At 51.2% G+C, this 14,223-nt stretch overlaps 5 protein-coding genes across 5 annotated transcripts; 2 read left to right on the top strand and 3 right to left on the bottom strand.

Moving 5' to 3' along the window:
- Positions 1 to 230: 230 nt before the first annotated feature.
- Positions 231 to 1,503, bottom strand: ASPVEDRAFT_100605 (uncharacterized protein; the record flags this gene model as incomplete). The annotated part of the gene is made up of 2 exons (XM_040805581.1): positions 231 to 939; positions 971 to 1,503. Coding segments are annotated over 2 exons (1,242 nt in total), but the record flags the coding sequence as incomplete, so codon positions are not given.
- A 1,159-nt stretch (positions 1,504 to 2,662) lies between these two features.
- Positions 2,663 to 4,736, top strand: ASPVEDRAFT_55922 (ENTH domain protein; the record flags this gene model as incomplete). Its single annotated transcript, XM_040815134.1, has 5 exons — positions 2,663 to 2,713; positions 2,789 to 3,026; positions 3,082 to 3,272; positions 3,314 to 3,431; positions 3,484 to 4,736. The coding sequence occupies 5 exons, from the start codon at positions 2,663 to 2,665 to the stop codon at positions 4,734 to 4,736; spliced, it is 1,851 nt and encodes a 616-aa protein (XP_040671995.1).
- Positions 4,737 to 5,569: 833 nt separating this feature from the next.
- On the top strand, positions 5,570 to 7,910 carry ASPVEDRAFT_139859 (uncharacterized protein; the record flags this gene model as incomplete). Its single annotated transcript, XM_040807606.1, has 4 exons — positions 5,570 to 6,569; positions 6,629 to 6,975; positions 6,996 to 7,111; positions 7,160 to 7,910. 4 exons carry the CDS (start codon positions 5,570 to 5,572, stop codon positions 7,908 to 7,910), a joined length of 2,214 nt encoding a protein of 737 aa, XP_040671994.1.
- Positions 7,911 to 9,498: 1,588 nt separating this feature from the next.
- Positions 9,499 to 10,546, bottom strand: ASPVEDRAFT_139161 (acetate uptake transporter family protein; the record flags this gene model as incomplete). Its single annotated transcript, XM_040807553.1, has 3 exons — positions 9,499 to 9,822; positions 9,886 to 10,057; positions 10,131 to 10,546. 3 exons carry the CDS (start codon positions 10,544 to 10,546, stop codon positions 9,499 to 9,501), a joined length of 912 nt encoding a protein of 303 aa, XP_040671993.1.
- Positions 10,547 to 11,830: 1,284 nt separating this feature from the next.
- On the bottom strand, positions 11,831 to 12,722 carry ASPVEDRAFT_315517 (uncharacterized protein). The gene has a single exon (XM_040810497.1). The coding sequence runs from the start codon at positions 12,499 to 12,501 to the stop codon at positions 11,953 to 11,955; it is 549 nt and encodes a 182-aa protein (XP_040671992.1). The 5' UTR covers positions 12,502 to 12,722; the 3' UTR covers positions 11,831 to 11,952.
- Between the last annotated feature and the right edge of the window lie 1,501 nt (positions 12,723 to 14,223).

Raw genomic sequence — 14,223 nt, 5'->3', positions numbered from 1 at the left:
TCACTTTCCGTTTGGTCTTCTGGTATGTCGTATGGGCCCGCCTCGTTCAAGTGGATGTTTTCGTTAAGGGAGTCGGGGCTATCGCTGGCTTCAAGGTCGTCATTGTCGTCCGATAAGTCCTCGCTAAGTGAATATACATCAGAGCCAATATCTCCATCGGTGGCATGGGGTTCGGGAGTATCAGCATCAGGAAAAGGTGAAAGCTCTGGTAACAAGTCGGGTTCACCTCTATACCCGAGTTCAACACCTTCAAAAAAATCTCTCCATGGGATGCGTCTTGTCTTAACTCTCCAAGAGTATGCCATTCCTTCACTAACGGTTCCAATATACTCATGGGGGACTGCCAGGAGCGAGAGAAGCTTTCCAACTGTTATTCCTGCTTTCTTATCCAGGTATACAGCATCCTTTGCTAGTGCTTGATGCAAACCTCTCCTATTTCTTCTTGAACCAGCAACCCTTCCTAGCTGTAGGAACTGATTTATACTAGGGTTCTCTTGCGATATCTGCCGAAGAGTAGTAATCTTGAATGTGCATATAATCGCATCGTCGTCAATCTGGCCCCATACCAGATACTCACCCGCACCATTATAGTTCGAGTTTTCGACCTTATATTTCCATTTTTGCATATGGTCAAGTGCAGAATAAGCTCTTGTATTCAAGCGTTTACTATCAATAATTGATATCGACGCTCCTTCCTCTTCGCGCAGCGCTCTGTGGATTGGAGCAAGGGCAGATTTGAAAGTTGAGATAAAAGGTGAAGGTGTATGCTGTATGCTAACATGGTTCTCGAAGAAATACCGAAACTTGTCTTCATTAATGCTTTCAGGAGCAAAGTATTCCTGGAATATATCTGAAAATAGACCGGCGACAAACTTGCTCTCAGCGTTAACACCTTGAGACCTGGCATTCCACCACCGGTAAAGAAGTGGAGGACCGGAACTATAAGCTACCTCCTGCTGTCGTCAGTAACAGTACTTTCAAGGTATTTGATTTGAATACTACACTCACTTTATCAGGACTTTCAGCTTGACACCAGAAACAAACCTTCCCGCCAGCAGTGCAGAGGGATGATTCAGGGTCCGAAGAGTCGCAGGCATCAGGCTGCTGTATAGAAGTCGTAAGCAGTCCCTGGAGAGGTGCAGGTGAGTCCTGGTATGTAAATTGAGAACAATCCACAGTATCTTCGTGTTTTCGAGTAATCGATATATTCAGGGAGGCCGCTGTTTCTTCGATCATTTCAACAACGGGTAACCACGGCTCAGGGTCGAAGCTAGAAGTATGCACATCACCCCATATCGGGTCTCCATCCTTTCTCATACTAACCCACCGTGATTCAAGTCTCGTCCACCGTGCAATTTCACCATTAGTAAATCCATATTCCTCGAGCTCGCTTTCAAACTGAGAATTGAATATATCCTGGAAAGCACTGTGATCTTCTTCAAAGTATTTAATCATGCAACAAAGAAATATCCTCATTTCAGAGGACCACCTTATTCTTGCCCGCTGCTTCATAAGATCGAGAGATACGAGCGCCATTGCCACGTATCAGGGAAAATTGTGTTGTCAATTTATGGCAGCGGAAGAATGGATACCAATCGAGTAAGTCAAGAAAATGTCGATAGGGTGGTGGAGACGATAATGGAAAAGTGTATGCTGGAGATGAAGCAAGAGAAATCATTGCAAGCGACTGAGGCCAACAGCCAACACACTTGGGCCTTGTGTTGCGGCTTTAATCCCGCTGAGTGTCGTCATTCCAGATTGAGAGGCATATCCAGGTGTAATTGAGCACCTTTACATCCGGCTCGGTCTGACTTCTCCCCAGTAGAAAACGAGTGGTGTCCTCCGTCTCCGTGCCTCATCTTGTTTTCAATGGCCTCTGATATGGGTATCTAGGGAGAAATGGCATCAAAATTGAAGTAGCTAAAATTTGATATACATCCGTATAATTGTATCCAAACTAAATATAGAGGGAGAAGTGACGGTGTGAAGGGGTAGTAAAGGAGGCTGAGACAAGCTGTTTCACTTCAAATATATACATTGGTCACCACAGCACTTTTCCAAACTCGAAACCAAAGTAAGCTCTCCTCAAAGGAGTAAACCATATTAGCAGAATGCAAGGAATGACCGGAATCTCAACAATCGAATTACTTTTTCAAGTAGTGGTGAATTTGCTGTACATGTTTTGTAGCATGAGAGCGAGCACTTATGACGCGGTGGGTGACCAAAGTAGCTTAGGCAGCCAAGTGAAGGCGGCGTTGGACTCCGGACCGTTGTGATGCTTCTGGTCAGTCGTCACCTTCTTCCCCCACGGCCGTCGCCCGCCAACCTCGCCCAATTCCCCCGTCCTGGTCCCCGATCGCGTCTCCCGACAATTCACATTTATCACACCAGCTTTCCCGGCTGGCCCGATATATCTCGTACCGCTCCCGTCGTTTCTCTGTTCTCCTGACCCCCGTCTCTCGCGATGGCCTAAACCACCATGACTCTAATCAGCGCTGGCGTGGACGAATCAAAACACAATCTACGGTAGCTACTGTCGATTGCTTTATTACTACAATTGGTTTCACTCGAGTGCTGGGGGACACGCTCAGTTGTGCAAACGACGCCACTCCTGACCTCGTCGCAAGTATCCGCATTCCGGTGGGCCTAGACTGCCTGGACAATGGCAGGAGGAAACTTTGAGAAATCGGTAAAAGGGGCCACAAAGGTCAAGGTGAGTAATGGTTTTTGCTTTGCGATTCTGGGTTTTGCTCTGCGAGATGCTGATGGCCCGTTTCTCCCCTGGTAGCTTGCGGCCCCCAAATCCAAATACATCGAACATATTCTCGTGGCGACGCATACAGGCGAGGCCGGAGTAGCAGAAATATTCCGGACACTACACCTTCGGGTTCGCGATACGACATGGACTATAGCATTTAAGGCTCTCATCGTGATTCACTTCATGATCAGGGAGGGCCAGCTGGACGCCACACTGCAATATATGGCGGAGAACCCGAGAAAAATTGCTGTGCACGGACTATCAGAAGGTGAGCCACCCGTGGGATACAATGTGTGTTACAACGCTAATGATTCGATGCACAGTCCAACCGCAGGGCCGTAATATCCGACGATACTCCCAGTATCTCCTTGCCCGCGCGAAGGCATTCGAACAGACCAAAACGGATTATGTACGAAGCGGACAAGGGCGGATGAAACGGTTGACCGTCGAAAAGGGTTTATTACGAGAAACAGAAGTTGTTCAGCGGCAGATCAAAGAGTTGCTGCGATGTGATGTGGGTTACGATACTCCTGCGATTGAACTGTGACTGACGAGAATCAGCTCTTAACGGACGAAGTGGAAAATGAAATTACGCTGACGGCCTTCCGTCTCCTTACTTTGGACCTTTTGACTCTATACTCGGTTATGAACGAAGGCACAATCAACGTCTTAGGTGAGCTGGGATCAATATGCTTTTCATATAAAGGATCACTAACCGCAATTAGAACATTATTTCGAAATGTCGCGCCCGGATAGCGAGCGTGCGCTGGAAATTTACAAGACCTTTGCCGCCCAAACCGAGGAGGTAGTCAAATTCCTGGGAGTCGCTCGACATTTCCAGTCGGCAACGAGGCTTGAAATACCCAAACTAAAACACGCTTCAACGGATCTGACGCGCCTTCTGGAAGATGACTTGAACGATCCGGATTTCAACCAGCGCCGGAGAGAATACCTTGCTCGACAAGGTAAAGACGTAAATAGTAGTGCATTCGCAACCTCCTCGACGACAGGGGGTAATAAACCTGCCGTCAATACAAACCCTACGCCTTCTCGACCGAAGACGGAACCCAGCTCACAATCGAAGGCACCTCCGTCGAATCTTATAGACTTCTTCGACAGCATTGATCCGAGCACGCATGCTCAAGCCCAGCCGCAGCCACAACAGCAAGCCATGCAATTCCAGCAAACTGGCTTCGCCGGACAACAGCCCGCATTCTACCCGCAACAAACAGGATTTCAACAACAACCTCAGCCCACCGGATTTGCCCAACCCCAACAACCCACCGGGTTTGGACAGCCGACACAGCCGTTTGGGGGCCCATTTGCACCGCAGAATACCAATCAATTTGGCCAGCAGCAAGCGCCACAGCCTCTTCAGCCGACTCCTACCGGTGCCGGGTTTGGCGGTTACACACCACAACCCCAGGCCCAGGGATTCCAGAATCAGCTTCCTCCAATCCCGCAGAACAATATGGCTGGATTCCAGCAGCAGCAGCAGCAGCCATCCCAAAACACACTCCAACCGCAGGCCACTGGCACTACTAATCCCTTTAGGCAATCGATGCTGATGAGCACGCCCACGGGATCAGGAATGCCCGCATCGCCACTGAACCGTCAAAACACAAATCCTTTTGCGAAGCGGTTATCGACAGCTAATGCGTCGTTTACTCCCAGCACTCCTGAGCCATTCCCGCAGGCTTTGCAACAGCCCCAACAGCCGGCAGCTCTCCAACCGCAGCGGACGGGAACGAATCCCTTTGCTCGGAGTTCGTCTGTGCCACCGCAGCAGTCGCAGGGACTGCAGCCCCCTGCAGCACCTCTCCGGCCAACGCCTACAGGAAGTACGAATCCGTTCCGACAGAGCACGCTTGTTCAACAGACGGGTCCAGGGTGGCAGACGACCAATGGCCAACAGGGCACTATGGGTGGATTAGAGCAGTTGGATACAATTTCAGTGTTCCCACGGCAGGGGTTTTAGTGAAACTTGGAAATTAGAGCGTGCTTTTGACGGCGATCCTTGTTATCTTTAATGCGTTGTTATCTCTAATTGACTCCTGTTATCTCGTGCCATTGCTAGCTTTGCCATTCTGCGACAGAGCCCGCACGCAACTTGCATACAACTTGCATACGGGCTCGCAGCGCGGCTCCCCGTTGTAGTATAGCGGCAAGGCCTCCATTGGGAGCAACAACTGAACAAGGAAGTTGTAGCTGACAGGCCGCGCGAAAAGGCAAGGAGGCCATATGGGAGGAAAATATACCCGGGGCGATCTGTGTTTATCGTTAACCCATGGAATCGAGGCTCCACCCGGACGCCGGCAGCCGCAGCATCCGAGATCCAGAGCAGGCGCCGCGATTGGCTGCGAGTCCGCGACCTGAAGAAGAGGAGAAGAGGGACAAAAAGGACAAAAAGCAGGAAAAGCCAGATTCAGAGCTGCTGAGTCGCTGCGTCGTTCTTGTGAAGACTCTTCTGCAGCACCCCTCGGATGCTTAGCTCTGCCCCAAGAGACTGGTCTCTCGCCCTCTTCTCTTCTCATCACTCTGCTTCCCCTCAGCCCACTCACAGTCAGTCCAGCGCCTCTGCCAGTGCCCACTAGCACGACTCCTCTGTTTCGCAAGTCATGGGCTTTTCCTGATAGGGGCAGTGCGCTGACCATTCAGCTTTTCGTCCCCTGCATTCTCTCCTCCTCCATCCATTCTCCGCTGGCCGTCGCCTTGCCATCTTGCCCATCCAGGAAAATAATCAGTGATGAGTGCCCATGAAGATCGCCCCCGAGATCTGTGAATTGCGAGTCCTGCGCCTGCGCTTGTGCGATGGACGCCAAGCACCCCCATCCTCACTCCACGGCTCATCCTCCGGTCGCCGACCACCACCTCCAGCACCAGCACCAGCACCAGCACACCCTCCCAATCCTGCCCATTGTGTCTCGGCCAGCACCATGGGCTCACAGCAATACCGACCCAGCTATTAATCAACACCAGTCCTACCACCCTCACCCTCCCTCTCACTCTTACTCCCACCCTCATCCGCCTCAACCGTCGCAACTCCCTCCGATTCTCTCCCCGCCTTCCTCCACACCGTCGCAGCCAGTGCCCCCCCATGCTCCCCCTTCCTCGCCCATGGTCTCCGAGCCCCACGACGAGACCAATGCCGTGCAACACTCAGTCGTCACGGATTCGGCTCGTCAAAATACTGGAAAGAACGCCGTAACAAAGGTCCGCAAGCCTCGCAAACAGGGCAATGCCTCCCAGGGCCGCTCAACCCTCTTCTGGGTCCATAACGACCCGCAGTCCGTCGCTGAAGGGACTCGAGAGGAGACACTGAAACTCATCCGGTCCCATGTCATGTCCGAGCACAACCGCAAGAAGAGACTTGACACGAACAAGCGGTCCAAGAGCAAGGCCTGGAAGCACCTCGCTTTTCAACCTGTTGAAACGACCGCTTCCAACTCTGCGACTGCGGGCTCTTCTGCTACGGCGGCGCCTTCGGCTGCTGTGTCGTCATCTCGCCAGGCTTCGCGCAGGAAATCACAAAAGACGGCACGCCCGGCTGAAAATACTTCCTCTTCTTCGTCCTCAAAATCCCCCTCTCCCGATGAGCACATAAAAAAAGAAGAACAGGACACGGCGGATGAGGAGTATCCCATGACCTCTGGGGATACTGTGGATAGCTATGGGGTCGACGCCGATAGTAAAGCCCTTGCTGTCCTCCAGGATCCCACACCGTATACCTATATCGGCCAGGGGACGAGTGATCCTTTCAATACAACCCACACTCCGCTTTCAGAGCGCATGTACCGGCATCTGCAGCACTGTAAGTCCCTGGAATCTACCTAACGGCGGGAAATTGTGCTTGTGCTAATATTTGTCCAGTCTTGTGTAAATTGACACGACTCGCATATCCGCTTCAACGTCGATACGGTGCTAAGCTAGAGGCCCATTGGGCCTCCCTTGTATCCCATGACCCTGCGTCGCTCCACGCTTGCATTTGTGTTGCGGCAACGAACTCCGCACTCGAATCTGGTGAATTCCCATTGACAGATGAGAGAAAGAGTTCTAGCGTGCTGCTTCTTGACACGTTCCACCACCGTGGAGAGACCATCCGCCTTGTCAATGAGGGCCTTTCGGATCCTATCAAGGCCGCTAGCGACGAGCTTATTGCGGCGGTGTCAGTTTTATTGACAGTAGAGGTATGTATTTTCCCTCGATGGACTGCTCTTGTCTATACTAATCCGCGCAGATTGCAACGGGAGACCCAGACTACCTCAAGATCCATCTTGCAGGCCTTAGACAGATGGTCGGGATGAGAATTAGCTTCGCCGATGTTGCCGATGATGTTCGGTTCCAGATTTCATGGTCAGTCTATCTGGATTTCTCTTGGTAACTGTATACTGACAAAAACAGGACCGACATTCGTGTCGCTTGCATGTCTTTGACGAAACCAATATTTCCTTTTGTTCGCTATTCCCGCCCGACAAATTACACCATTATTCCTCCGACTAAAGAGCTGGAGTCAACAGCATCCAGCTTGGCGTCCTTAATTCAGATACCCGGCATCTTTGGTGATGTCATGTCCAAAGTAATTTATGACCTGGTCGAGCTCATCTGGTACGCGGAATGGATTAAAGGCGGCCCGGAAGAACAAGACTTTGACGAAGAGACCGAGTGCTACTACAACACTGAGGTGCTTTACGTTGAATATGCCCTCCACAGTGACCGATACACGTCATCAGGCGAGGTCAAAGGGGATGCAACAATTGAGGGCTGTGTTCGCCTAGCCTGTCTACTCTTCCACAACACCGCTATCTGGGACTTCTACCCACACATCGCGCCCGTGTTCCCGAGGCCTATAATGGCGCTGCACTTGGCGCTCGAATCCACCATTCGCGCAGGGTGCTACCACCTGTGCCGAGACCTGCTGATCTGGCTGCTTTTCGTCGGCGCATGCAGCACGCACATTCCGAACCAGCGGTCCTTCTTTGTGACCGAGCTCGCTTCCGCGGTGCGCCTGCAGGGGCTGCAGTCATGGCAGGAGCTCCGCGCGATTTTATTCGGCTACTTCTACGTTGACCGGGTCTATTTGGGACCGTTACGAACATTGTGGGACGAGCTCCAGGCGGTGCCAGCTCCACAGCAATGTATAAACAGTAATTGATGATGACTTATATATACATTTTTGTACCTAACTAATGAGACGAGATATGGTACATACGAGATGAGCCATGTCGTGATGACTGAATTGAAATACATACCCTATTTGTTACTCTACACCATCCAAAATTCAAATAGCCATACAAAATAATAGTCAATACTATACTTGCACATCGCATTCTGATTCCGTCTGTCCTATTTCCTCCAAAAGTTAGTACATCAGACCACACCCCGAGGATTAACCTATCCCAGCTTCCACGTTTCAGCTCATTTCCCCAGGAGCTAATAGAGAGCGGAAGACTGGACTCATGACTCGGGTTCCTGAACAGTCTTCTAGGCCCAGACTCCAGACTCCAGGGTTAAATCAAGACCCGCAATAACAGTAACATGCACGACGCCCGACCCCAAGACAGACTGGGAAGTTGGAACTTTTGACTTGTTACGTGTCATTCCAGTTCCAATATGTACCAATTCCCATCTGGGCCTGGTACAGGCATCCACATGGGACTCAAATTCACTCAAACTACCAGACTAGGCAATAGTAGTCTCCCTTCAGAACAAACCACTGATGCCAACTATCTGCAGTCTGACACAACTAAGCTAAAGTATGCGTCTAGGTAAGGAGGAACACAACTAATAATAGGAGCAGTGAGTGACAGGTGCCAACCAGTCCCACTCGCCGAACTTGGACCTCCGAGTTAGCACCGACCGAGTTTCTCCCGCTCGAGTGGACGCTGAACCCGGCGAACGCTTGCCATTACTGGCTGAAATGAAGCACCGAGTGTTCGCCGATGTATCCCCACTCTCAGGGCATTCTCTCCTGCCGGGCCGGACGGGACTCGGCGGACGGGATCTATTTAATAATTATTGCATGGCAGGGCAGGGGGGATCTTATATAAATGACGGCTGGCTCCTTCCGTTCTTTTTTGTTGTTGTTTTTATCTTCTTCGATGCTTTGTTTTGGTTGATATATATTATATACCAACTACGAAAAATGTTTGCTTTATGGAGCTCAACTAACTATATATTTCCAGGTGTTGCTACTAATGTATACTGGTAGGGCCTCTGCAGCAGTCAACTACCATATCCATGAGACTTTCGTACAACATATGGCATGCCTTCGCTACTTCAGTTTGATTGATGTCAAGCTGCTATCTACTGACTGACCCCTGAGACTAGCTAGAATCAGTACTTTATCACGACATTATGCGACTTCAGAATGATCCGGGAGTCCCAGGGACTACTCGAAGTTGGAAAGGTTTGAATCATGACAACATATTATTATTGATCTAGACTAACCAAGCATTAATAGGAATCGCATAGGAAACCACAAAGAAAAAACGTTACATATACCGCAAGACCATATATATATCGCCGCAATCCTTCGTCCCAGTACAATAACCAGAGGTACAGTAACCAAGACGACGAAGGCTTTCCAAAACGCAACGATGATCTTACACAACTGGGTATCTGAGGATATTACTGCAGAACCGAGTTCTAGGTTTCTGCATTATGGTTCGCGACTGACCGCCCGACACACCCGAGGTGCGTCGACGATGCGGCCCATCCGCTACGGAAATAGCGAAGGCATTTTAAACAGTCTCGCGCTCGGTCTTCTCGCGACGAGCACGGCCGGTAGGGGACCACGGGAAGTGGGCGACCGGGAGGACGAAGAAGCTGTTGCTGCTGTCGGCAATACCAGCAAGGGCGTTGTACCAAGCAGCAAAGGCAGCCAGCAGACCGAAGAAGCCACCGGCCTTGATCACGGGAGGGTTAGGTGCGCCAGCACTGTCGCGCTGGAGGTAACCAACACCGAGGAGCAAGAAAGCCAAGTCCAGGAAGAGGAACAACAGGAAGAAGGCCACGGTGGATCTCAGGGTGCAGAAGAGCAGGATTGTGGTGAAAATGAACCAGCCCTGAAGTTAATCATTAGCGCCAACAGCTCTGGAGCACACAACGACTTCGCGCGACAAACTTACCATCAAGAACAGTCCGAACGAGTTGTAGAACATGGTCTCGTCGCCGTCCGCGGCGGTAAGGCTTTCTTGGATTTCGAAACCACCAGGAGTGAGGACAATGGCGAAGGCTAACCAGAAACCACCATAAGAAGACAGAGCAGTGGCACCAAAGGTGTTTCCGACAGCCATTTCCCTGTACGAGTCATGGTTAGCCAATTTCCGGCTGGCTCTTGAGAGCGCAATTGCGACAAAACAAAAGAACTTACCACATGCCAGCAAGCAACTGAACCAGACCACCATAACCAAAAGCGAGGGCAACAACAATGTTAGGGTGAGTGATGTCACGCGCCTGCATGTTGATGGCACTCAGGACGAAAGTGGTGAGGGCGAAAGCGCACAGGCCCAGGGGAGCAGGGTTGGCGAACTTGCGAGCCTCGACCGACTTGTATAGACCGGGCTGGAACTCACCACCGAAGGGGCGGAGAACAGCCTGCTTGGGGTCAACGTGCGACAGAGGACCATATCCGAAGCGCGACGCGTGCTCTTCGGCGGAAATGGGAGCTCCATTGGTACCAACTGAGGCAGTGGGAGCAACGGGAGCACCGGGAGCAGCAGGGGCCGCAGGACCAGGGGCAGCAGGCCCAACGTCCTTCTCGAGACCGTGGTTTTGTTCAGTAGACATGATGAAGTTGAGGCGATGAAACTTCAGAGGTCAGTATTTTTTTTTTTTTCTTTCGTTTTTGTTGGTAAATCCAGCTAGCTGGAGACGGGGAAGGGAATAGAGGCTCGGCTCAAATAAAATTAAGGTAGGAGAAAAAAAAAATAGTTGCGCACAGCACAGCTGAGTGGGTCAAGCAAGAGGACTTGTCAAGCTGATGACCTGGGGGAGGGGGAAAAATGACAAGGGAGATGAGGAGAGAAACAAAGGTGAGGGAGGAGAGGCAATAAGTAATTAAGGATGTATGGGGTGGATGGAGGACAGGCCCGGACGAACGCAGATTGCAGCAACTTACCCAAACAGGGAGGAAGCACCGTTAGTTGATCAGCTAGCTGGACTTCCGTTTTGTTTTGATTTGATTTCCCCCGGTGCAAAAATATCGCGGAATTGCGGATTCCTGTGAGATTGACTTCTTCCCCAGTGGCTGCGCGGAGTGGAGGCGAGGGTCTGGCTTGAGAATGATGTGCGTGCGATGGGCCTGTTTCTACCCACTTAAGGGATGACTCGGTGACACGCGGGTTGAAAAGTTTTAGCTAAACTCTGCTGGTGATGACAGGGGCCGAATTCGGGTCTAGTGAAATAGACTGCGCACTGATGCAGAGGAAGCCGAGTAGCACGAGAGCAGCAGCGGTAGTTATATAGGCGTCGCGGACGAAGGAACCCCCGGAACTGTGGGCGAGGGGACAGAGATGAGACGCAACCCCAACAAAGTGCGGAGATTTGAACTCGGGGGCCCCGGGACCAAGGGCGAAGGGAAACGCTCGATCATCTCTGCGACTCTGGGCCGTAACTGGAAGCGGCAGGTCGGACAAGCTCAGGCTGTTGACCCATCGAGGCCATTGGGTGGTACTGTGGTATACCACAGATTCGAAGCGGCGAACCGAAATTACGTCCAGTACAGAATGCGCGAACCCCGGAAAGAAAAGTGGGAATTCGCTGGTGGGGGTATTGAAGCATTACCCAATGAAATGCGATGCATCCAATCTGGCAGGATTTATGGTTGGCTCCTGGCAGCCCGCCAAGACACCGTCATGACGACTACTGTCACCCATACCAATGCCAATACAACTATGCACGCCTCAAGCCATCTGAGGAGTCTTGGGCTCCTGGGCTGCGCTGGCCCTTAATTCTTGTCTTAACGTGCCTGGGGTTTGATCCTCTGCCCAGACTGTAGGGCTTATTGTATTACGTATCCTGATTCTCCCCGTGCTGCTCTCTGTGTACTAGTCTCATGATCGCGGCCAGCCGGGGGTTCCGCCTTAGTCAGCTTCCCGTGACCCGTCGGCCGTCAGTGAGACTGAATGGCAGACTGACTGCAAAGTTGCAACATGCGACTTGCAACCCTGGGAGCTCTCTCCGCAGCGCCGATCTCAAGCCCACATTCCAGAGAGCTCCTTGAGTTTTCTCGGGCTCGACTTCATGTGCAATTGAGAACCGACACGGGAAGCTTGCTCCCCCTGCCCGGCTTTATTGATGCCCTCGAAGCTGCAAGGAGCTCTGGAACAGCCTAATTTTTGTCCGCACGGACGGCCGGAGAATCGGCTAATTAGGGATGGCCCAGGAAATACGGAGAACAGCCTGTCTGTTTGCTGGAAATGGAGCTGCAAATGGTCGATGATGGACCGTCCATGGCTAAGCTGCGTGGGTCCTCGATTTCCTCTTGCCTCGGCCTCTCTTTCTCTAGTCTCTGCTAACCCAAAGCTTGAACAAAATGAAGGTTTTTTCTGTTTTCTTTTTTTCTCAGCGATTGACGTCCTCGGCAGATGGATACTACCGTCTCCCGTCTCAACCGAAACTACGGCAGGGTTGCCGTTCATTAACTCACCAGTTCCCCTGAGATCAGCCAGTGCAATTTGAAATAACTCAACCTTGTCGGTCGTGCGACTGCTTGAGAGTGAGACTTGAGACGGCGGCTTCATCCGCACCCTCGAGTCCAGGCGCAAGACACGCAACGAGGGCCCACAGAAATCTGCTGTCGAGATATGGATTGGCCACGGGTCAGCGTGGCCGTGCCAGATGCTCAACACTCAAATTCCCTCGCGTCCTCATCTGGCTACTTTGACGTCCCTTGGTGTAGAAACTAGAATTAGTCTCATTTTGGTCCCACCAGATAGGAGTTCGCGACGGAAGAAGATTTCAGTTGCACTCTGCAAAGGGGCTCAACATTCGAGCGTCCCATCTGTTCCTGTCCAACTCGCTGTATCTGTCTCAAATCCCAATTATTATGGAGCTGAGACAAGACTTGGCACCAAGAAGTCCCTGTCCGGACAGGACAGCGTATAGTATCTAGACTCAAGTGCTTTCGCGATGATAACAGCAATATTAAGCACAATCTATCTGGAGCCTCCCTGCACAACCTATTCTAGGCTATAACCCCTTGCTGCTTGTCCTCCCTTGGACCCCTGGAGTTGACAATTCCGTGAAGCAGCATACTTATCCTTATTTTCGGTATCGCCAGAGGCCTTCCATGGAAGGCAGCCCTTCGCCAATTCTCCTTCCCTAACTGAAACATGATCCAGCGCATTGACAACACTTGAAGACGGTCTTCGTTGAACAGCGTCCGCTCCGCATTGAGCGAAGGAAGCCGCTCCACGCGCTCGCCAGTCACCGTGGTCCTGTCAACAAATCAAAGAGGGGTTCGAGTTGCCCTTGGCTGATCTCATCCCTGGTGTGAGCCATCACATTTCGCGCCAGCTCTCACTCTCCATGTGGCCCTGTGTTCTCTGTCCCGTTCCCAAAGTCCGAGCATCTTGATTGGTGGGATTTATCTGTATTCGAATTTGGCACTGCAGCCATCCGTCATCTTTCGGGTTATTTATTAATATACCAACACTTGGGCTGATGCTTGATTCAAAGCATCACAAAGAGAGAGTGTGTGCAATCACTATGCCTCTTACGCCGATGAGCTTGATTGTGCCATGGATCAAAGACATCCGGTGGGCGGGTTACTTTGTACATCTTACAGAGTGACCGTGGTGGCCGAATCCGTCCTTCCCTGTTCCTCAACACGCTTTTGAAGATCGATTTTCCAATCAATTCGCCAGCAGCTGACCAGTTTCGACGTCGATCGGACTGTTGCAAGTTTCAACGGGTTTCTCGGCATGAATCCTTTGTCCCTCGTCGCGGGATCGGCGGATTGTGACGCCATTTCTTTTCCCCAGTGATGCATATTTGCTCGTGTCCTATCAGCAGTGCTTTTCACGAGCTGATCTGATAGATCTACGCATTTTCATGCCTGTGCTGGCCATTAATAACATCGTTTTGACCTATACACGACGACACCATACACATTGGTATTGTTCGGTTATCGGTAATCCGTGCCCAGACTTTCGAGTGCACTTCCTTTTCCCCGGCTTGGGCCCCCTCCATGTGGGGTAGGCCCAACAAACAGCTCGACCATCGACAAGTCATGAAGGACATCATTCCGAACTATAAATTATTATTTCTCCGTACCGCGACCGAGTCATCGGAACGGAACTGCTGAAAACACGCACTAGCTGTGGGGTGAGCTCCAGTCCCCGTCCCAAACTTTGAGGAACTGTCAATCTGGTTCACAAAATATGCAATGCCGCGATATGTAACGCCGAAGTCATTATCTTGGAAGGTAACAATATATTGTGGTGCGTTAAATGAGTCGAGCC

This window comes from Aspergillus versicolor, assembly GCF_001890125.1.
Source record: "Aspergillus versicolor CBS 583.65 unplaced genomic scaffold ASPVEscaffold_10, whole genome shotgun sequence".
NCBI lineage: Eukaryota > Fungi > Ascomycota > Eurotiomycetes > Eurotiales > Aspergillaceae > Aspergillus > Aspergillus versicolor.
Note: the sequence above shows the minus strand (reverse complement) of the source record. Positions and strands in the feature narration are given on the sequence as shown.